The sequence below is a fragment of the Protopterus annectens genome, chromosome 6.part0 (assembly GCF_019279795.1).
Source record: "Protopterus annectens isolate FY-2018-M chromosome 6.part0, PAN1.0, whole genome shotgun sequence".
Classification (NCBI taxonomy): domain Eukaryota; kingdom Metazoa; phylum Chordata; order Ceratodontiformes; family Protopteridae; genus Protopterus; species Protopterus annectens.
The window spans coordinates 184,473,609-184,498,516 of record NC_056737.1 but is presented as its reverse complement, the minus strand read 5'-3'; the positions used below and the strand labels follow the sequence as shown (position 1 = coordinate 184,498,516).

General features: G+C 44.0%; 1 protein-coding gene across 2 annotated transcripts in view; it reads right to left on the bottom strand.

Annotated features, from left to right (window-relative positions):
- The window catches only part of POMT2 (protein O-mannosyltransferase 2), a 1,453,485-nt gene that overhangs the window by 1,066,967 nt on the left and 361,610 nt on the right, over positions 1–24,908 (bottom strand). For both annotated transcript variants that reach the window (XM_044073901.1, XM_044073900.1), the window contains exon 9: positions 5,344–5,453. In XM_044073901.1, the coding sequence (XP_043929836.1) occupies positions 5,344–5,453 (110 nt within the window). The remainder of the gene's footprint in view (positions 1–5,343; positions 5,454–24,908) is intronic.

Genomic DNA, 24,908 nt, shown 5'->3' with positions numbered 1-24,908 from the left:
GAAAAACTCCTTTTAAAAAGGCTTTACAAAGTCTGTGAGCCATGATAGGAGCTCCACATTCTTCCACATGGAAATTCGAAATGGCAGCCAATTGAACTCTTAGAGTAGCAGGAGAAGCACCCTGATGAAATAAGTCTGTTAAGAACTCTAATATCTTATTCAAAGGAGCTATAAAGGGATCCACATGGCAGAATACAAACTGTTTCCATTTGCTAGTATATGTTTTAGTAGTGGAAGCTTTATGCGAAGCCACTAATATATCCTGGACTGCTGGTGACAAAAGATCAGACCTGGCTAAGTTGGGAATTGGAGCAGCCAAGCTGCTAGATGGAGTGACAGGAGCGCGGGATGGGGAACCCCTGACGAGTGAGTCAATAGATCTGGCTCTGGGTCCAGAATCCAGGGTCCCCGAATGCAGTGTATTTTCAGGAAGGGAAACCAAATTTGACGAGGCCAGAATGGAGCAATGAGGATTATCGTCCTGTGTAGGTTCCTGGCTTTCTGGAGAAACTTCGATATCAGAGGAAATGGGGGAAAAGCGTATAGGAGTCCCGGGGGCCAATCGTAAACCAGTGCGTCCCTGGGGACTTCCCCTGGAGGGGGTAATAGGGCAAAGTAGCTCCTGCATTTGGCATTCATTGGAGACGCAAACAGGTCGCAGGAAGGCTGGCCCCACGTGCGAAAAATCCTTTTCGCCACTGACTGTTTTAGAGACCACTCGTGCGGTAACAGAATTGCTCTGCTCAGCCTGTCGGCTATGACGTTGGATGACCCCGGGATGTGCGTTGCTATTAGAAAGCGACCCATGGACTCCGCCCACTGCCAAATTCTCATGGCCTCTCTGCATAGTTGATAGGACTTGGTTCCCCCTTGTTTGTTTATGTACCAGACTACAGACATGTTATCCGTCTGAACTGCAATAGTCCCTAGAGGAAGAAGGGGAGCAAAGTGTTGCAACGCTAGAAACACTGCCCTCAACTCTAGAACATTGATGTGCAGATTGTACTCTAAATTGGTCCATTCGCCTTGGACTGTCTGTCCCTGAAAGATGCCCCCCCACCCTATCAGGGAAGTGTCCGTGGTCACCGTAACTGTGGGCGTGAGTAGCACAAACGGCCTTCCCTTGGAAAGGTTGCACGTTTGAAGCCACCAGTTTAGATCTGTTTTGCAAGTCTTTGTTATAAGAATCTCGTGTGTTAGAGGTAGTTGTTGAAACGACCATTGAGCAAACAGTAGCCATTGTAGGACTCTCATGTGCAGCCTTCCCAGGGGAATTGCAATAAGGGAGGCTGACATGAGGCCCAACACCTTCAGTACTAGTTTTGCAGGAGATTTCCTTGACAAGAGTAGAAGACATATGTGAGTCTGCAGTGATAATATCCTTTCTGGGGGAAGCCTCAGAATCAATTGACGTGTGTTTAACTCTGCTCCTATGAACAAGATATTTTGTGATGGCTGAAGTAAGGATTTTCCGAAATTTACGGAGATCCCTAGGTGAACACACAGTTGAAGAACAAAGTCTCTGGCCTGCAGTAGTTGAGGCCGGGTGGTGGCCGAAAGGAGCCAGTCGTCCAGATACGGAAACACCTGGAATCCCTGGCGTCTCAAGTGAGACGCTACCACTGCCATGCATTTGGTGAAGACCCTGGGTGCTGAGGTCAGACCAAAGGGCAGGGCTCGAAATTGAAAGTGACTGGCTCCCAGCTGGAAGCGCAAATGATCTCTGGATGCCCTGGCCATTTTGATGTGGTAGTATGCATCCTCTAGATCTATTGAGCACATCCACTCGTCCTTCTGTAAGAATGGAAGGATCGATTGAAGCGTGACCATTCGAACTTTTCTTTCTTGACGAAAGTATTGAGGTAGCTTAGGTCTAGAATGGGCCTCCAGTCCCCTGTTTTCTTTGGAACTAAAAAGAACCTTGAGTAAGTCCCGAATCCTTGCTGGTCCGCTGGGACTGGCTGGATGACTCTTTTTTCTAGCAGCTTTGAAATTTCTAAAGCTGCTGGCTCTCGCAGATGGGGCGGTACATCTGGGAGTCTTTTCTTTGGAATGGGATGGGATAGGAAGGGTATGTTGTAACCTCTGGTAACTACGCTTTTTACCCACTTGTCTGTAGTTATATTTTGCCAGGCCTGAGGGTATAAAGCTAAGCGATCCCCGACTGCCTCCAGAGCAGGACAGTCGGGCCTCCTCTCAGGAGTGCTGGAAAGGTTTACCAGGGAGTGTTTCCCTGTCACCTTGATGTTGCGGACCCCTCTGCCGCCAGTGCGGCGTCTTCCGCCTCTGGTCCGTCCTCTGCCTGTCGAGGGGGCATCACACTGTGTGCCTGAGAGAGAGTCTTGGGGTTTTGAAACCACATTTTCCCACCGCGTTGCCCTTTGGGGTACGGGTCTGGTTGGGGTGGAAAACGGACTCCGACAGCAGACAGAGTCTTTCCCTCTTGTTCACACCGGTAAGGGTCTCCTTTACCTTGGGGCCAAAAAGAGTGGCACCGTCAAATGGGGCATTTGTAAAGGAAGACTTGAAGGCTTCCGAAAGGAGCATAGGCGCATCCACGATTGTCTACGAAGAGCAATCGCTGAAGCTGCTGCCCTACTCGAACCTTCGGCTGCGTAGGAAATCAGCCTCATGGACGAGTTAACAATCGATGTTAGGGTATTAAGTTGCGCTGTCACTTTCTCTGAGACAGCTGCATCTGTAGCACCCTGGAGGGTATCTCCCAACTCTTTGACTAGATCCCTCTGCAGACGTGTAAAATGGGTCAGATAGTTCAGGGACCGCATGGAAAAAGCCGCTGAACTAAAAATGCGCTTCCCATATCTATCCATCGTCCTAGAATCTTTATTAGGCGGATGGACAGATGAAGAAGACTCCGACATCTCCTTTTTCGTGGCTGCTGCCACCACCATAGCGTCTACTGGAACTCCTTTTGTAAGGTAGGACTTATCCTGAGGTGCTGTGATGTACTTGTTAGGTTTTCTTGGAACAGGTTCCACTGTGTCAGGAGTCTCCCACGCCCTTCGAGCAATTAGTTCCATTAATTCGTCGAAGGGCGGAGTGACCCAGGAGGAGGAAGGGCGAGCACCAAATGCCTTCAGCAGAACTGACTCATCCTCAGAAGGGGGAAGGGACTGCCAGTCACCTCTCTGCTTCAGGATCTCCAAAATGTCTGAAAAGAGACATCTTCTGAAGGTGACTTTGGGGACCCTCTGACTCATCTAAGTCAGTGTCAGATGTCAAGGATTCCTGTGCAGAATCCAAGTGTCTCCTCTTACACAATCTCTTCCTAGGGACTTCCTCGTGGGAGCATCCGAAGAAGCCTCGGAGGAAGAGGGGCACCCTCCAGGGGTGGCTGAGACACTGGTGCCCGACGCTTGGATGTGGCCGTGGGTGCAGATGAAGACAAAGGCCCTTTATGGGGAGGAGAAACTGCTTCCACTGATGTGGTTGTCTGGGTAGACAACACCTTCCTCATCAGGTCGAACGCCCCGGTCCCGCATCGAAGAGTCCCCGGTTCGAAGAAATGGGAAGAATCCCGACACGGGCACGAAGGCATCGACCCGAGGACGGAGCCGAATCGATCCGCCGAGGCCCGAGGTAGAGTCGGAACCGACACGTCGGTTCGACTCTCGGCCCCGGAACCAAGAACAGACCGTCGGCTCCGAGACTCCGGTACCGGGTCCGCCGGAGTCGAGGTGAGGGGAACAGACCGAGAACTGACGGTTCTGGACCCGAGGGCTCCACAATCAGTAGATCAGCCTCTTCCGGCTCCAAAGACTGAATCGGTCTCGGAGGAGGAATGGATGGAGATACAGGAAGGCCTTCAAGTTTCGACACCAACTGGGTGGAAACCGAAATAAGTTTAGAGAGGGCCGAATGCTCCAACAACTTCTGCACCACGCGATCCACATCGACATCCGAAAGTTTGGAGGAAGAACGGGTCGAAGGAACCGAAGACGGAGCCGACCTCAATATGGCCGAAGGAGGGAGCTCCATCACCGGTTCCAAGACTCGAGGCTCAGGAACCGATACCAGTTGAACACTCGGCCCCGAAGTCTGTGGAACCGGTGATCTAACCTTTGAAGAAGAGCTCGGAGCCGATGACTTAGGCTCCGACGTCTTCGATTCCTTAGAGGACTTCGATGCCTGGTCAGAAGCATCCAGAGCCTCTTGGAAAGCCGGTTTCAATAGACCCCTGTCCATTAGTTTCCTGCGCCTATCTGTCATGACCCTCCCACTAAAAGAGTGACAGATGGAGCAATCCTCTTGTAAGTGGAGAGGGCCTAGGCAGTAGACGCAGGAACTATGGTTGTCAGTGACCGACATTTTCTGGCCACACTGACAACGCTTGAAACCAGACTTTACCTTCTCAGACATTGTAGAATAAAAAGACAACTCCAGTAAAAAACAGTCAAATCCGAAAAAAGTTAGTCACAATCGAGTAATTGTCAAATCCGGTAAAAATTTTGTCTCAACTATGGAAAGATATGAAGGGTGTAGGCCCCGATAACAAAAATACCGATAAATAAAGTTAACGGTACCAAAGAATTAACGGAACCACAACACAATCACACTTGTTAACACAGTAAATATCAACTAGACTAGTATCCTAATAAAATACAACAATAAAAGTTATATCTTAGCTTAGAAACTCTCGAGCTAGCTCCCAACGATGCGTATGCAGCAGCGGCAAACTAGATCTGAGGTAAAGGCAGAGGGGGATTGTGGGTATTAGATTGTCTCGAGCTTCTTCTCGATGCAGAGCTTGCAAGAGGCCGGCACGGAGCCGAGGATCGGCTCCGAACCCATGTGTAAGAACAAACGGCGAGATTGAACACTATCACATTTATAGTTATTAGTAAACAACTGGACACAGAAAGAATGACTGTACAATACAACACTGTACCACACAGTATCACAGTAACATAAGTAAAAAATATTTTGAGAATATTATCCAAGTGTTAGAATACCGTAACAGCAGTTAGCTTATGGTAAGGACATTTTCTGTTCTACTTTGCAAGGGGGTCAAACAGCCCTATCCCTCTCTCTCTGTGATATCAAAAATGTTACGGTGGAGTTTGGAAGGCTGCTACTCTCTCCCCTCACAACCAGATGTTATGCAGATGGCGAAAAGCACCTTTAAAATAATGCAAAAATGGACAGGATATGAGTTAGCAGACTCAGTTTTATTTATTCTGCTACTACAGAGGATTTTCTTGGGCAAACATTATAGAGAAAATTATATAAATTAACACATTACTGTGGATGACAGAGCCAGGCCCTCCTAATCAAAGGAACTGTTTACATGTGTTTGAAACTAAAGGAACACTGTGTCCTTACCTGTTGTTGCTTTGCTCCAACACCCTCTGGGTAAAGGTGCCAATGTGAATGTAGGTAACCACCTGCAGTCCGAACATTCTTCAGTGTGATAATGGATCCATACGCCAAATCTGGTAGGGATAAATAAGATACACACACATTTATACATATGCTAAACCAGGAGATAGAAACACAATAACAATCATAGACCGTCTCACAGCATGACACTGGCATGCACACCAGCAGAATGCACAAGTCAGAATAAAGCAATAGGTCATACAGGAAACAGGATCGATACTACACAGCAAAATACACTAAATGTAACATGAATTTGAGTATTAGACACTATTCTGGTTATGGTAACAAAATCAAGAAAAACAAAGTAAAATCTAGTCTTAGACAAAATATGAAATACAAAATAAAAAGCATAAAACTGGTCAACTAAAAACAGTAAAGGAAACATGGGTATTTAATCAGCAGCAATTAACGTATGGGAAATGGTCAAGCAACAGCTGCCGATAATATTGTGTACTTTTAATGTGTTAGTAGCCTTCCTCATCTTTGGATAATGAAAACGGCACCCCACTATAAAAATTCTTACTAAAAGAATCAAGACTCCTTTTACATGTCTACACTACAAAATATTTTTGCACAACAGTGACTTCTTCCCTCATTCACTAGTTAAGGATGACCAGGCAAACTGAAGTCAACAATCATTCAATCATTTCTTCAGTATTCTGTTTCCAGAACAGGTTATGAACTTCCAGAGATATGGGTATCCTGACTTCCAAGATGGCTGCACACTGACCAACAATTTCATGTTATCTCTAAAAGTGTGGGAAAAGAAAGAAATAAGAGATAGCAATTATGTCAGCTTGAGTAAAATCCAGTTACTGGCTTGTAAGTACATTGCCTAGATACCAGCACAGACGAAATTTAGGAAAACCTGGAAGAAAATCAGCTAGACAAGGTAAAGAGAAAACACTCACTGGGAAGAATCCAGCAGCTGTTCAGCAAAAAAAAGCTCAAACCTCAGCTTTAGCATAAAAGATGGCTTTCGATAATTTAGAGGGAAAATAAATCGAATGTGCTCAGAAGTGATTAAAATACAAGAAACACTGAAGGAGTATACAAACTAAAATAAAAAAATGGCTAGAAAAATAGTTACTTTAACTAGCTATTCAGATGAACTGATAAAACTGCAAAAAAGCAGAAGCTCAATTGAAGAAAAGACTGGCTGATTATGAGACTTCTCAAGAACATGGGATCAAGGGAAAGACAGTCTGCCTGATCCGGGGAAGAAATTTCTATGAAACAAAATGAAAAAGAAGTTATGTACTCACCATAACGTTCCATCTGAGTAGATACTTCATTTCTCTGCAACTTGTGGGTGCCGGATCCGACCTCGGATCCGATCCGGCAGCTTTCCAAGCTCCAAGATCCGAGCTCCTAGCTCCTCCCCCCTACCCATAATCCCCTGCTACTAACCACATTACCTCAGATCGTTTTTTTTTTGCCTCGCCAACTTGAGACAGAACCAACTCCGAGTGATCAGAAAATTCCCGACAGGTTCGGGGGATGGCGGGGGGGGTCGGTTGCAGACAAATGAAGTATCTACTCAGATGGAACATTATGGTGAGTACATAACTTCTTTATCTGAAGTAGTTACTTCATTTGATCTGCAACCTGTGGGACAGAGTCCCCAGCTAACCTACAAGAACCTGGGTGGTCCTTACGGAAGGATATTCCGAAGCACCACGGAGCCAAAAGAAGCCCTACTCCTGGAAATCATATCCAGCTTGTAATGAGAAATGAACGTATGAGAAGAGGACCAGGTAGCTGCTGAACATATATCATCTACTGGAACCCTAGACCAAAAGGCTGTTGAGGTAGCTACAGATCTTGTGGAATGAGCACTGATACCAACCGGAGCTGGCTTGCCAGACGAAGTTTATCCCTGCATAATGCACTGACAGATCCAATTTGCTACAGTCACTTTAGTAATTGCCTTGCCCATGGCTGACTTTGCATAAGAAACAAACAACTGGTCCGACTTGCGAAACTCTCTAGTCCTGTGCAAGTAAAAATGCAGTTGTCTGTGTACATCCAATTTGTGCAACGTGTATTCACCTTTGTTGTGAAAATTTGGGAAAAATACAGGAAGATTTATTGACTGATTAATATTTGATTCTGTAGCTACCTTAGGCAAGAAAGATGGATTAGTCCTGAGGGACACTCTATCCTTGTGAAAGATAAGGTACGGAGGCTTGATACACAAAGCTTGCAATTCTGAAACCCTCTTGGCTGAAGTAATAGCCACCAAGAAAGCCATTTTCCAAGATAAGAACTTTAACGGAACCGAGGCCGCAGGCTCGAAAGGTGGCCTCGTCAAGGCTTGTAATATCAGAGTGAGATCCCACGGGGGAACCACAGTCTTTACAGGTGGTTTCAAAAGAAAAACGCCTCTTAAGAAGGTTTTGCACAACTTAGTAGATGCTAAAGAGCCTATGCCGTCCCCCACATGAAAATGGGAGATGGCCGCCAGCTGCACCTTAACCGTTTAGGCACTTGCTCCCTGCCTAAAAAGCAGGGAAAGGAAGTCCAGAATAGTCGGAATAGGGACAGTAAATGGGTCCAGGTCTTTGTCTTTGGCCCAGATGGAGAAACGTTTCCATTTGCTGTTGTGAAGTTTTCTGGTAGATGGTTTATGGGCCGCCACCAGAATGGCTTTAACGGGGGAAGAGATACCGGGAGTCCTAGCCATTAATGGAACTGGATCAACCAAGCCGCAAGTTTGAGATTGGCCAGGTTTGGGGTAGGGCATCCCGCTGGATGCGAGATTATGTCTGGACTGGGATCCAGAATCGATGGGGGAGTCATACTGTGAGACCGCAGAAAAGGGAACCAGATCTGTCGAGGCCAGAATGGGGCTATGAGGATAACTCTGCTCCCCAACCGACAGGCTTTCTGGATGAATTTCATCATGAGTGGGAGGGGGGGATAAGCATAAAGGAGTCCGGGGGGCCAAGCATGGACTAGAGCATCTCTGGGGGTCTCCCCTCTGGGGGGAACTATCACAAAGTACTCGCTGCATTTTGTGTTTAAAGGAGAAATGAAAAGATCACAGCGAGGCTGACCCCATTTGTGGAAGATCTGCTTCGCAACAGACGGATTCAGAGACCACTCGTATGGAGTGAGAAGCACCTGACTTAGTTTGTCCGCTAATATGTTGGACCGTCCCGGAATGTGCGTTGCTATCAGAAAGCGGTTGGTGGACATCGCCCATTCTCACACTCTCATGGCTTCTCGACACAGGGGATAAGATCTGGTCCCTCCTTGTTTGTTTATATACCAAACTACTGCCATGTTTGTCCATCTGCATTGCAATAGTCCCCAGGGGAAGAAGGTCGTGGAGAGCTTGCAATGCCAGAAGCACCGCCCTCATCTCTAGGACATTGATATGCAATGCGGTCTCTAGGGAAGTCCACATGCCTTTAACGGATCTGCCTGAACAATGTCCCCGCCACCCGAGGTGAGAAGCGTCCGTGGTCAACGTGGCTTCGACCGGGGGGATCACAAAAGGCCTCCCTTCTCTGAGTTCTTGCGCATGTAACCACCACAGAAGGGAGCCCCTGCAAACCCTGCTCAGGGGTACTGGCGTGCTTAACGGGTGAATTGACAGGGACCATTGGACTAGAAGGGTCCATTGTAATATGCGCATTCGCAGACGGGCATGAAGAGTGAGACCGATCGCTGCTGACATTGACCCCAGTGCCCTCAGGACTAACTCCGCCGGAGGAGCAGGGCTCCAAAGAAGAGCTAACACCTGATACAACAAGTTGTTCAGCCTGGCTGACGTTAGAACAACTCGGGAGATTTGTGTATCTAACCTGGGCCCTATGAATTCTAGGGCTTGAGTGGGGCACAGGCAGGATTTCTGCTCGTTCACTGAGATGCCTAGGTTGTAGGCCAGAGACAGAGCATAATCTCTCGCCACACAGAGCTGATGCCTGTTGGTCGCGGTGAGGAGCCTGTCGTCTAGTTAGGGGAAGACCTGAAAACCCTGAAGTCTCAAGTGGGCTGCAACCACTGCCATGACCTTGGTGAACACTCTGGGGGCTGAGGTGAGTCCGAATGGAAGAACCCTGAATTGATAATGACTGTCTCCGAGCCGGAAGCAGTGAAACCTCCTGGATCGTCTGTCCATCAAGATGTGGTAATACGCATCCTTGAGGTCTAACGAGCACATCCAGTCGTTCTCCCGCAGAAGGGGGAGAATTGATTGGAGAGTGACCACCCGGAACTTTTCCTTGGGTATGAACAGGTTCAGAGCGGAAAGGTCTAAAATGGGTCTGAGGTCCCCCGTTTTCTTTGGCACCAAAAAGAACCTGGAGTAATAACCCAATCCGGACTGATCTGGGGGGACGGGCTGGATGGCTCTTTTTCTTAGCAGCTTTGAAATCTCCAAAGCTGCTGCCTCCCTCTGATCGGGTGGGACATCGGGGAGACATCTGGGTTTGGGGGGGTAGGTTCATGAATGGAATGGAGTATCCTCTGGATATGATCCGGAGCACCCATTGATCTGATGTAAGGGACTCCCAATTTGACAGGTGCTCTGACAACCGCCCCCCGACTGCCTCCAGTGAGGGACAGTCGGGCAAGCCCTCAGGGCTGTTGCACGGGTCTGTCCGAGAAAGGTTCTCTAGACCCGAAGTTACGCGGCCCCCCCTCTGCCTCTGGGCCGGCATCCACCTTGTCCTCCTCTGCTTCTAGAGGACGAGTGGTCCGCAGCAGGATGGGATTGCCGAGACTTACGGAACCACAGCTTCTTTTGTCCCCTCTGATTCCTGGAGAAGGATCTTTGGGGACTAGAGAAGCGGACTCCGACGGCAGACAGCGTCTTCCTGTCCTTTTCGCTTTGGACCAGCATGTCGCGAACAGTTTTGCCAAACAAGGCAGAACCGTCAAAAGGGGCGTTCGCAAAGGACGCCTTGAAGGGATCCATGAAGTCGCAAAGACGGAGCCAGGAGAGACGTCGCAAGATGACCCCGGCTCCGCTAGCTCTAGCGGCTCCCTCCATTGCGTGGGAGAGAAGCCACATAGATGTATTGGAGATGGATTTTAGAGTGGCCATCGGAGTCTCAAAAACCTTCTTGTCTGGGACCGACATGGACTCCGGGGGGGCTGCAGCGTATTCCTTAATCAAGTCTCGCTGTAGCCTAATGGTATGTGCCATATAGTACAGCACCCTTATGGAGAAGGTCGCTGAAGCAAACATCCGCTTCCCAATCCGGTCAAGCGCTCGAGATTCTTTATCCAGCGGGTGAACCGAAGAACTCTCCTGCGCGAGTTCTTTCTTGGTGGCCGCCGCCACCAACATGGCATCAACAGGGGTTCCCTTTGGCCCAAGATGGTCTATCTGTAGGGGGACTGAGGACTTTATCGGGGCGCCTAGGGATTGGCTCCACGGTGTCGGGCTCCTTCCATGCCCTGATGGTAATTAAGTCCACCAGGGGGTCGGCCGGAGGGGACACCCAGGAGGTAGATGGGCCTGCCTCAAAGGCCTCCAGGAACATGGACTCATCAAGGGAGGGCTTTTGGGCTGACCACTCCCCTCTGATACGCAACATTTCCATGATGTCTCCAAAGGAGACATCTTCAGGGGGTGACCTTGGGGAACCCTCCGTATCATCTAAGTCTGTGTCAGTGGTAATGGACTCGGGGGAGTCCAGGTGCCTCCTTTGGCACCGATGTTTCCGAGGGACCTCCTCGGTGGGGCTGTCCGAAGAGGGCTCGTCAACGGGTTGTTGTTCCTCCGCGGGAACTAGCTGGAGGGCTTGGGCAGGCTGTCCCGATGGATGGATGATGGAAGACAGATCCTCATACAGTGGGGGTACGGGTGGATCCGAAGCCCGGTTCGGGGATCTGGAGGACCTCAACAGTACCCTCTCCACTACCTCAAAAGCCGAAGGAGAGCCACTCTCGCCAGCCTCTGAGAGCAATCTCCTCGGATCCGAGGAAGGGATCGGGGTCGGAGCCGATGCAGTCGGCGCCAAGGCAGAGGTGTGCTCCGACGCCAACAGCGCCGAAGACACAGCAACTCCCTCGGATCCGATGCTCAGCCCTCGGCCCAGAGAGCTCGGGTCCAATAAGCTCAAAGGTATAGTCGGCGTTGAAGAGACCACCGCTATCGGCGCCAACAATTCCCCGGGTCCGAATGGGCCTGGATCCGATGACTCCGAGACCCGAAAACGAGTCAGAGAAGGAGTGATCGGGGCAAATATGGGGGCTGCACTCCCCCCCAGAGGGGGGGGAGGCAGGAGCATCCCCATCTGCATTTGGGTCTGCAAGAACCGACGCATCATCCGATCCATATCCGCTACGGGTCGACCTGGATGAAGTAGTAGAGGTGGGCCGGGAGGGCCGCCTCGAAGATCTCGAGGGAGACCTATCCTCCTCCGGCTCCGGCGAGAAACAGGGCGAACGGCGTCGAGAGGAGGGGGATTCGGAGACCCTCGAGGGAGATCTAAGCACTTTCACTGGCGGAGCCGAAGTATGAGGTTCGGCCCGCCTTTTGTGGGACTTATGTCCTTCTTTATCCTTGTGCCTCTTCTCTTTAAGGGAAGAGGCACTAGTTTCCCCAGAGCTCAAACCCGAAGTGGGAGGTTGAGTCCCAGGTAGAGCTAAGGGGACAGATAGCGCCGAAGCTACCGAAGCAGCTGGAGCCCGAACAGGAGAGGAAGAAGAAGCCGACTCCTGGGGGAGCTTTCCCGCCAGGATTAGCTTGTTCTTCCTATCCCAAAGTGCCCGGGGGTTAAAGGCCATGCAGATCTGGCAGGCCTCTGACAAATGGGTTGCCCCCAGGCACAAAACGCACTGAGTGTGGCCATCAGCTGGAGAAAGCTTGTGGCCACACTCAGTACATTTAGAAAAAACGGCCTTAGGCCCTTCAGACATATTCACACACACACACACACACACACACACACACACAAAAACTAGGAGGGGGAGGGGGAGTGAAGGTAAGCTATTGAATAAAATTAACAAAAGGGACCAAAACTAGCACTAGGAGTAGAAAAAGGGGCTAGCACACACACAACGACAACTTTGTGAAAAAAAAGATGGTTTAAAACCAGCAATGATCTCACGCAGCCAGGAGCTCTTCACAGGGAAGCTTCTTCAGCCGCGGCAAAAAACGATCTGAGGTAATGTGGTTAGTAGCAGGGGATTATGTGTAGGGGGGAGGAGCTAGGAGCTCGGATCTTGGAGCTTGGAAAGCTGTCGGATCCGACACCCACAGGTTGCAGATCAAATGAAGTAACTACTTCAGATCAGCTGTTTCAAAAAATGGTAGAGTTAGAAAACAAAACTACTAAAGAAAACCTGAGATTTTCTGCAGTACCAGAGAAACTGGAAGGAACAGACTGTATTAAGTTAATGAAAGTACAAATAAGCAAATTAACTGGTATTCCACACCAGGATTAGTTAAGTGAAAGGGCACATCGAGGGTATGCTCCAATCCTGGCCATGAGAAATCAGCCTAGATATTGGTAATGATACAATCATACCAGCCGAAAGAGTTGATCTTGACAAAACTGTGCCAAAAGGGAAAAATATTAAAAACTGGAGACAGCTGAGCATTTGTGGAAAATGATTATTGTACACCAGGCAGAAGAGAAGCAAATTTATTCCAGCAATCATGGAATGACGGGAGACGTGCAAGATTCAAGTTGCTGTATCCCACTGTTTTCAGAATTTTTTTTTTCAGAAAAAAACATTTTGATACAGAACAGGCTACGGAAGAAATAAAGTTTATACAACAAAACGTTAGCTATCAAACAGAAGGGGACTCCGCTTCTCATTCTTCGGACAATAAATCTCATAGAGAGACTTAGTCAGTAAAAACTTTTCCAATGTTCAAAAAAATGCTTGAGAGAGACAAAAATGCACAAGAGCTGACTAGAAGAATCGGGAGTACCAGGGTCTGGTCTTAAATGGAGATGAACAGGAAGAAGACCAGCTACACTTAAATGATTGAATAAATGTGAGACCATAAAGCTTCAATCACATTTGTGAAATATGGCTTTGCAAGAAACAGTGGCTGAGAAAGACTGGACTTTTGTTGACTTGTGGGTGGACTCTAAAACATATACTCCACCTTGTGTCATTAATGCTTACAAGGAGACTAAAAGGGGAAAAAGTAACTAAGTAAAGCAATTTTTGATCTTAATAGCATTTGCATAGAACACTTCCATGACAAACTGCATGTTATAGCATGCATATAAAGCAGTTTTGTGTAGTATGTAGTCAATGGTATTTTAAATGTGGGGATGGGTGATTCTTTTCAATGACTGCTGTATGTGATAAAGATATTAAATTAAACAAGTACCTTTTTTGGTAGCAGCAAGTTTTCTAAGAACTAAGCCAACATTAGAATGGACAGAGGAGATTTTGCAAAGATGGACTGTGAGTAGGGATACACATAATAGGCAAGAGGAGGCTGGAATTTACTGGTGAAAACCTGGCAAAGAAAATAAGGTATTGTGAGCAAATAAGTAGACAGGGAAATGTAACAGAATGAGATGAGGCCAAGAAGACATTTGGCCTAGAGGCTAGAGACCATCTTCCCTTAGCTACCAGGAATTATATCAGAGTAAAGACAAACAGAAAGGGATTGGGGAATACTAAGTGAAAGACCTGCTCTGACAGAGTTTATAGATGAATCTAGAACAGAAGCTACTGTTAAAATGGGATAATTAGTAGAGAATGTAAAACACTGCACAATAACTACCAAAATCGATCCAAAGGCTTAAGAAAAGATTGGGAAGAGAGATTTGATAAGTGACTTACAAGGGAACAGTGGGACGACATATGTATAGTACCCAAGTATGCAACAAAGTCTAGAAGGTTTCAGATTTTTTTGTTGGAAGTGTTTGCATAGGTATTTTTATACCCCAAGCAGACTTCAAAAGATTTTTTCCTCAGGTAGATGGCAAATGTTGGAATTGTGACGGTAAAGGAAAATGTAATGTTTCAGAGGTTAATGAGCTGGCAAGTTTTAAGACTCCCTACAGAGTACTCAGTAAGAAATATTGGGTGAGCAAATGAATGTACAGTGGATATAAAAAGTGCACACGCCCCTGTTAAAATGCCAGTTTTTTGTGATATAAAAAAAGAGACCACAATAAATAATTTCAAAACTTTTCCCACCTTTAATGTGACCTATAACCTGTACAATTCAATTGAAAAAAAAAACAAATCTGTAATGGGAAAAAAAATATAAAAAATAAAAAAAACATACAATAGGCTGGTTGCATGAGTGCGCACCCTTAAGATAATACTTTGCAGAAACACCTTTTGATTTAATTACAACATTCAGTCTTCTTGGGTAGCAGTTTATCAGCATGGCACATCTTGACTTGGCAATAATTGCCCACTCTTCCTTGCAAACGTGCTCCAAATATGTCAGATTACGAGGGCATCTCTTGTGCACAGCCCTCTTCAGGTCACCTCACAGATTTTCTATTGGATTTAGGTATGGGGTCTGGCTGGGCCATTCCAAAACTTTAATTTTCTTTTGGTGAAGCCATTCTTTTGTTGAGTTGGATGTATGCTTGGGGTCATTGTCGTGTTGAAAGGTGAAATTCCTCTTCATCTTCAACTTTCTAGCAGACGCCTGAAGATTTTGGGCCAAATGTGACTGGTATTTGGAAATGTTCATAATTCCCTCCACCTTGTCCCAGCTGAAGAAAAGCAACCCCAAAGCATGATACTGCCACCACCATGCTTCATCATGTGGATGGTGTTCTTCTGGTGATGCGAAGTGTTTGTTCTGCTCCACATGTGCCTTTTGGAATTGTGGGCAAAAAGTTAAATCTTGGTCTCATCAGACCATAACACATTTTCCAACATGATTTTGGGAGACTTGATGTATTGTTTTGCAAATTTTAGCCGGGCCTGGATGTTTTTCTGTATAAGAAAAGGCTTCCGTCTTGCAACCCTACACCATAGTCCTGACATATGGAGAATACGGGAGATTGTTGTCACATGTAGTACACAACAAGAACTTGCCAGAAATTCCTGCAGCTCCTTCAGTTTTGCTATAGGTCTCTTGGCAGCCTCCCTGACCAGTTTTCATCTTGTTTTTTTTTATCAATTTTGGAGGGATGTCCAATTCTTTGCAACATCACTGTTGTCCCATATTATCTCCACTTTTTGATGGCTGTCTTCACTGTGTTCCATGATATATCCAATGCTGTGGAAATTTTTTTGTACCCTTCTCCTGACTGATACCTTTCAACAATAAGATCCCTTTGATGCTTTGTAAGCTCTCCAAGAACCATGGCTTTTGCTGTAGCAGGCAACTGAGTAAATGTCAGGAAAATTCTATTAGGACAGCTGAATTTTATTTGGAGTTAATCAGACTCTCTTTAATTGATGGCAGGTGTGTACCCAAGAAGACTGAATGCTGTAAGTTAAATCAAAAAGTGCTTCAACAAAGTATTAACTTAAGGGTGTGCACACTTATGCAACCAGCTTACTGTACGTTTTTTATTTTTAATATTTTTGCCTCAACAGATTTATTTGTTTTTCAATTGAATTCTACAGGTTATAGGTCACATTAAAGGTGGGAAAAGTTTTGAAATTATTTATTGTGGTCTCATTTTTTTATATCACAAAAACCTGGCATTTTAACAGTGGTGTGTACACTTTTTATATCCACTGTAACTAAAGAAATTATTCTTTTTAACTGGAACACAGGATCTGAATTGCCTAGACAAAGTAAGGCCTTGTTAACTACAATTCTGTTGGCTGCCAAAAAAGCAATTACTAGAAAATGGAAATCAAAGTCTAAACTAACTGTATTTGAAGTAGTCAGTATATTGTAACACACACAAAATAACTAAGTGGGATCTTTACAAAAGGGAAGGAAGAAATTACATAGAAATAAATGGAAATTGTTGGAGCAATACATGCAAAATTATGTTCAGGAGGAGGAGTGAAGTTTACAGGAAGGCAGGAATTGAGCAAATTACGTAATACTGAACTGATAGTTATAAAAAAGAACATATGTAATGCATAATGCATGTAAATGGAAACATAATATAAAAGATAACAAACCATATTATGTATATTATGTACATTTTTATCAGAGCTTTCTGAACATCTCCATAGTAGAGTAGCATGTATTTGCTATAGGGATAATGGTTAGTAACAACATTTGCACAGACTAAAGTACATATTTTAAATATTATGCATACTATTACCTACACAACTGTATTAGCATATAAATTCTAAAATGTTACTCCTGCTTTAATCATTTGCACTGAAGTATACTCCTATGTGAAACCCATGATATAACACAATGTGCACTATGATTTATGTTATACAATTTCTGTCATAGCATGTCTGTAAATTGAGCATTTTCAAAAATCAATGAGCTACATATTTAAGTAATTTCTGTTTAATATTGGCATTGCCAATTTAGGCTTAAGTATTTCCACTCTCAATATGATATTTTAACTCCAGTCATAGAATTAAACATTGTACAAACAAGTGGTTATTTACACAACTGTCATGTATACATTTTCTGTACTACTGTCTAATCTTCTGCAGTATGGCCTCTAGACTGGGTGGTGACAGAAAAGGGACTTTGTACCAGTTCACTTATTTGGTTAACAAAAAGCAAATAAACATATCCATGACTATTCTTTCCATGGCTTTACATATGAGACTAGTCAGACGTATGGGTGATAGTTCCCCAGGTCTGTGGATGGCCCGCCCTTGTGCAGAGGGGGCCTGTTTGGAGGCTATGCTTAAACAGGGATTCTAGTGGGTCAAACAGGTAATGTTTCATGCTATTAAGGTGGCATTCTGGGATACTATCTTATGGTTGGCGGTATTTCTTGAGAGGCATCTGGGGTGAAAGCAGGGTATAATTGGAAATTAACTAATTTGGCAAGTAGATATGCTATATCTTCTGGCTCAGTAGATGTGGTTCCCTCTACAATCAGTTCAACACGTTGTTTTGCATTGCCTTTGAGGTTGCAGACAAAGCTGAAGAATGCCTTTTGATTTTCCTTAGCCTGTGAGACCACTTTTACCTCAAATTTGACTTAAGTTACTTATTTACTTTGATGAGAAAGATTGTTCCTTGCTGGGCATTGCACTTATTTCTGGACATGATTTTCTTCCTTTTGTTATACAATGTATTTATGCTGGGATTCCACCAGGGAGGCTTGTTTTTTGAGTTTCTCCTGTGCTTATTTTGGGTAGGTACTGTTGCCTGTTTTGCAGCTGCATACATGAATGTAAAAGTTTTTTGTGAATGACTCCACATAAGCAGCAGTGTTCCCTGTGATGGGGAGGGGGCTTGAAACTTTGCTAGGGTGCTACTTAAAAGCAGGACGTTTGTCTTGGAATAATTCCTAAAAGTTCCTGGGTTAGCTGGTGTCTCCGGTTTTATTTTTATTTTGAAGGACACAGCTTTATGGTCTAATACACGTTGGTAAGGCCAAGATCAAGCATACTGGTGTCCCTAGTGGGTATACAGACTAACTCGTCCAAGGTGTTCATGTCAACAAGGTCTAGGAATCCTTGGGCCTGAAAGTTTGGGGTTGTGTATGATTCCTAGTTTACAGTGGGGTAGTTGAAGTTACACGAGTATAGTGTTGGGATGAATGGAGAGTGACTCAGGTTCTATTAAGTAAGTGTTGGGGGTTTCCTGTGTTGTAAACTGGGGTCCTACAGGTTGGCAAGATATGGCATGGGAGTTTGCTTACACAGAGTTGTAAGTGGAGAAGCTCAACTGCATCATATTGCTTGACCTGCCTTAAGGTGCATTTGTTTTTGATGTAAATTGAGACACCACCCTCTTTTGTCCTTGTCTGATCAGTAGCTGGTCCTAATGCGTGGAAATCTTATAGCCTTGCACTGCCAAGATACTTTCCATGGCATTTAAACCACATTTCATAAACTACACAGTTATCTATATTCCCCTGGATGACGACAACTTGCATGGAGTGGAGTTTTTGTTTAGACTTTTGGCATTCTGGTAAAGGTGTCATCTTTAGATTATCCTGGGTTGGTTAGCTTGGTGATGCCTAAAAAAGGCACTATAGGGATGGGCAAAATTTTAGCCAATAATCAAAAGCCAAGAGGAAAAAGGTGTAGACCATCTCTGGTGAAGCAGTGTGGTCTGTTCACCACATCATCCCAAGCTGACAAATACTGTACCCTCTTTGAATGACACCAAAAACTAAGCCAATTAAAGAAAATGATCTTCTGTTCCTATTGTGCCATCATCCTTGGAGAAGGAAGAATGCTGTTCAATAAAACATAAACAATAAAAGTCATTAATAATAAAGTCATAGTCAATTTTCCTTTTTTCTTACATTAGTTGGCCAATGTTTCAAATAACTAAAACTAGGCCTATACATAACCCTTTATTAATAGCCAATGGGGCTCCCTGTAGACACCAACTATGGGCAAAAACCTCTGAAGACACCAACCCAGAATGCACCTGTCATACTCCCTGCTCCAATAAATAAATAAATATATAAATAAAGATACCTTGCAAAACAGTCCTGATGGATAGACATCCTGTTAATGAAGCTGCCAAAGGCTAACTTCACTAGATTTATGTAACTCTCTCTACTTTTTATATCCCCTCATTCTGCCATCATCAGACTGATGACCAATTGTCCCATTTGTTCATACACAGGAGGCAGCCTTAACCAGCCTTAGTGCCCCCATGAGGTAACAGCCAGTCACAGAAGTCACCTGTATGGACTTCAGGGGTTTCCCTCCCAGCCCCAAGAACCCTTAACTTGACCATGGTAGCTCTGAAAGACACTGAGCTGCCAGGAGCATGGGAGCTTCCCATGTGACTCCCTTGGATGTATGCTGTGACAGCACGTCTTTTTGGGTTGGACTCCACTCACTGCACCACCCAGAGCACCCAAGTGGTAAGCCAAACTGCCTCCTTCTTTCCCTCCCTCACTTCAGTACAGGTGAGCCAAAGGCCATTTCATGCCCATCCTCTTGGCCCCTTGGGCTGCCTGGGTCACAGTAAAGGCTTTATTCTGCTGTACCATGGGAGTAGGCTAGATTTCATTTTTATTTTATTTTCATGGTTTTTTTTGTATCTCAGGTTACTGAAATGTGTTTCAATTGGCTACTATACATTATTGAAAGTGGTGTTGCACTGTTCTTTGACTTTTAAATGTTCTGTAATCTGATGTCTTTCCTGCCCCTTCCTTCACAAAGCTAGTTTTATTCTGAACCCTTGGGTCTGGCACCAAGGTGTTTTTTTATTTGTTCAAGATCCGATGAAGCTTGCCTAGTGAAAAGCACTATGTACTCTCATTCTACATGCTAAAAATCCAAAGAATAAAATATAAAATTTTTAAAAAAAGGTGGAAAAAATCTAGCTCTTGACATCAGCAGGAACAGAAAGATATGTAATATCAGTGTTCAATAAGATTTTAAGAAAAAAAACAAAAACTGAAATAGTGAAATGGCAAGAAAGCAGTCTACTTTGGCTACTTTGAATACTTGAAATAAAGTGAAAGACAAAGCTCTCTGCTCTGGTATTAAAGGGGGCTAGGTATAAGCCTAATTTTAGTTAATATCTATATATTAAGCTAAAAATGTGCCTCCATTAAAGCAGGCAATTTTTACTATAATCCTTTGGATATTCAAAGTCAACAAAACTAAGCTAGATGTTTGCCCCTTAAAAGTGGGATATTATTAATGTAATTTTTTAGACATTAAAGATGAACAAGGGATATTAACTATGACTAGAAAATAACCTTGCTTTAGACACATGGCAGCAATCTGGAACTAATGACATTTGTACTGTGAAAGGTTTTTGGATGATGTAAAAGGGTGACATGATTCCAAATAATAAAGGTTGATCCTTGGTGCCATCACTGAAATATTTCTATTCAAATGAGGGCAGGCAAATAACAAATCAGGGATGATCCCTAGCTCCACCACTCAGATACCTCTATTCAATTGTGGTTTGTAAATGCCATTATTTCATTGGAGCCCCATGCTCCCAATTAGTATTGAATGGAAGGGTAGCCAATTTACCCCAGAATCTAGCCCTTATTGGCTGGCTGGACTCATGTCACCATCTCTATGTAAAGACTAGTATGTTACAAAAGGAGGGGAAGGTGAGAAGGTACCATAAGGTGCATGGATATGGATGTGAAGATCTACAATTAAGTAAGTTCAAGCCCACCTGCATGATATGATCTCCATCCACACTATCTACAGGAGAATCCCCTTCTCCTTTTGGCAAGACAAGACAACAAGATACTCCACAAAAAAAATAGAAAAATCAACCCAACCTCGCCCAAAAATAGCTACCTGACAGGGAGCAAGACAAGAATCAGGCTTAAAAACTGAAAGTGCCAAAAAGACAACTTCAACAGCCTAGAATACAGGCAAAGGAAGGCTGTGACTGCGACTCAATATCAATTAGCCAAGGAAAAAAGCCCCAAGTCTGTTTTTTAAAACAATCAACAAACAACAACCTAGGACCTTGATGAAAGGTAGACACACAAAGGAAAGTCAATTAAGTATCAAGTGACTACCTGACCTGGAAGGAGGAAGCTCAGGGACCTAAACTTTGTCACCACAAATAAACAGGACAGCAGGATAGATTCCTTTCCAGAGACTTTCCTAAACTCTGACAGGAGCTACTCCATCTATGACAAGCAAAGTTCATAGCACTAAAATACACCCGGGGATCACTTCTGTGTCGCTGCTGACAGTGGCACAGGAAAATAACTTTCTTGGGTGGCGTAAGCTATGGAATCTTGCTGACTAGGCTTATGTAGGCCCTTGGGCCGATAGCCTAGTACCTACCTATGAACCTATGTGACAAAAAGAGAACCACTGTAATCAATTTGCCACAGGGTTTTAAAAATTTGCAATCAATGTGAGCCATGGATGTAGCCAATTAATGCTACGAGAGTTTAAAAGGAATTAACTGGAGTTTTTACAAATCAGTACCATCTCTTAGGAGCTGAAAGACCAGTGACATTGTTGGTTTTCAATCCAGTCCTGAAAAACCTAAGGTCAAAAGCTTAGCTTAGAAGAGCTCCAGAGCCATCTTGGCATGGTAGTTGTGTCAGAAAAAATCAGAATCACTATTCCAGTTGGAAGGAGAAGTATAACATGAAGAGTACAGATGGTAACTGAAAAAAAAGTCTGACAAAGACCTTCTAAACTGAAAAAAAGAAAAGACCTGCTCATAGAACATTTTTTAAAGAATCATCTTTATTAAATTATCATGTATGACATAGGCAATCATAAATGTATATAAATGAAAACAAACCATAGACATAATTTTACTTGCAAACATTATACATCACAAAACATTTTGACATAACTGTAGTTGCAAACATTATATTTCACTTATAATCAATCCAGTCATTGCCAGTCAAACATTACATAGTTCATTCAGATCCTGCCTTCTTTTAAACCTCATTCCTCTTCTGTGTGTATTGTTCCTACAATTCCTATTTTTTCCTATGCAATTTGCTCCTACCCTTTTCTAACGCTCTCAATTCCAGTTGTTTTATCTCTGTTACTATATTCACTCATTCTGGTAAAGTTGGTTTAGACTTTGATTTCCATTTCCTAGTAATTGCTTTTAGGCAGCCATCATAATTAGACTCAGCAAGGCCTTACTATGTCTAGGCAATTTCGATTCTGTATCAAGGCTCAAAAAATAATTTACTTAGTTACACCAATTGCTTACCCAGTATCTCTGACAGAGCAGTCTATAGGGAATCTTTAAAGTCTGTCGACTCATTGCACTCCCAGAAAATATGTTCCCAGCTGCCTCTTTCTTCCCCATCACACCTCCAACATTTGCTGTCTACCTGAGGAAAAATTATTTGGCGTCTACTTGGGGTATAAAATACCTATATAGACACTACCAAGCAAAGATCCTAAGTCTTCTAGACTTCAATGCATATTTGGGAGACATACATATATTCTCCATTGTTTCTTTGTGAATTGCTTATCCAATCTCTCTTTTCTCAACCCTTTCTAACCTCATCCGATTGATTCTTAGTTATCATGCAATACTTTCTATGCTCTACTAATTTTTTTCTTTTTTAATGGCAGCTTCTGTTCCACATTCTACTAAAAACTCTATCAAGTACTGCTCATAGAACTTGGTGTGTCTAGCACAAGTAGGGCACAGAAGGGTGGGGAGTTAGAACAACCCTCCTGCTGGATGTGTTACTAAATTTGGGTCCATCCTAATTAAAGGAATATGGAGGAAGGTGCTCCTAAATGGACGGAACTACTTGTATCACCTTAGAACCACCACGATGGAAATGGGTACCTAAAGCATCAGAAAAACAAAAATGACCACCCCACTGACCATGGCGGGGGTATACCAGAGGGTATTTATACAGTCAACCATGGTGTAAGCTGTACTAATGTGACCACAACACAGAATGAAGACTGAGTGCTAATTAAAACAGGAAATTAACTATGAGCTCAGGATGCACAAGGTTTAACTGTAAGCCCAGGAAGTCCAAGGTGTGGGGGGCACTAGCAGAGAGACCTGTACACACAGACAGCAAATATTTTCATGTTGCAAGCAACATAGTTTTAGAACAATGACAGTAAAATTTCCTTCTGAGGTAGAAAGGTGCATTCTGGCCTAGATTTGACATTTGACAATTAAAAACTAAATTACAAGCTAGAAATGGTGTCATACTTTGAAATTAAATCTTGAAAAAGGACACTCTTGCAATCCAGCATTTGCCATGTCACATTCAGAACTATAACTCTGCTGCTGTTTAATATTACATGCGCAGTTTGCTATACCTATGTAATGACTACAGCTCATGAATTGAGCTGTAGTGAGAAAGATGAACTCTTGCCAAGGGGTGATCTTGCACAGATAGCAAGGCAAAAACAGCATTCCATACAGAAAGGCATAATAAGAATACTGGCATTTCAAAAAAAGTTGCATGTACGCCATGTGGAACACTTATGGCTAAAATACAAAATGTTGCAAGGTTATGCTCATCTATTAAAATATCCAAAGACATAGTAGGTTGGCAATCAATGAATGAGCAGTATTGTCTCCAGTACAACTTTTTTGTTCATTCCACCTCCTTGCATGATATCTTCAGGTTTCTATCTCACTGCCCTCATCCATTGCCAGGTCTACCAACTCCACTTTCCATCCCTCTGTTTACCAATTTCAAGCTGAAGCTGGTGGTGGGGAAACTAAGGTGTCTTGGGGGGGGGGGGACTCGCCAGGAATTTTTTTTTTTTAATGACCTACAATCTTTGTCCCCCTCCCTTCTCCTACATTCATCCTGGAACTGGACAAAAGATTATTCCCTCTTTAAAGACCAAGCTTCCTTTCAAAGGGTACCATGGTATACACCCCCTCCCATCACCACCAGGACAGGCAAGCCAATCCCTATCTGCTATTGCTGGCTTCTCCAACATAAAGGTGTGATTGGGTGTTGCAAAAAGCAGATGGACTCCTTTTTTTCTTTAGAAATGGAGGGTTAAAACTAGGGCTACTGTCTACCTTTCATGAATTTTATGATGGCAACACGGCCACCCACAACTACCAATGTAAAGAGGACTGGGTGAGCCTGGAGGGTGAGAAATTCTGATGGGTGGAGGAGAAACTGTTTTGTTTTACATAAAGAAACCATGACTGTGGCTTGCAAAGGATAAACTACTTCATTTCAGAGACTGACGCTGGTAGACTGGAAACTCCCCAAAAAGGATGACTTCTATCATAATTAGAAACACGTGCATGTGTAGCTTGTGAAAAACATTCTTTATTTTAGATAGTGATACTAAGGGACTCAGCATTTGCTGGTGCCATCAGGAGATTCAAGGACAATGGAAAACAGGACAATTCCACTAAATGGGTATATATTTTGTTTAATTACAAGCAAATTGAACTTGCATTCAGGAACAATCAGTTTTATTTATTTCAGGATCTTTAATGGAAGGACTGTGTTAATTCTAGTGGCACTGGAGGACATGCATCTAGTTAACTGGTCACTCTCCAGTGTCACTACAAAGAGGGGCCTGAATTTGGGTGTAAAGGTATGTATGTACTAGGAACTCTTTCACTCTTTCAATGATTTTAAAGAAACCACAGTTCTATCTTGCGACAGGCTTGTTTGCTCTAATTGGAGGACTAGATACTTGTGACAAAATATTTTAGGAAGCTGTACTACATGAATGGGAAGTTTGTTTTTTTTTTAATTTACAAAGTGATCTATCAACTCTAATCACCATATCACACATTTTTTGATCTGTTCTCCAAAAGACTGCAACTTACCTTCTATTCCCTGCCACCAGGAAGTCAGTGATGAAAGACTGGTGAGCCCTTATATAATCAGTACAGATGAGTTTAAAATACATTTGTCACTCATGAAACTCATATTTCAAAGTTGGTTTTGGAGAAGCCATGTTAAAGACCACCCAGGTAAAATAATTTAACAATGTACGTACGTAAGCTAACAAAATTACCAAGGCTATGAGCCTATGTTTCCAAAACTATGTCAGAACAAAAA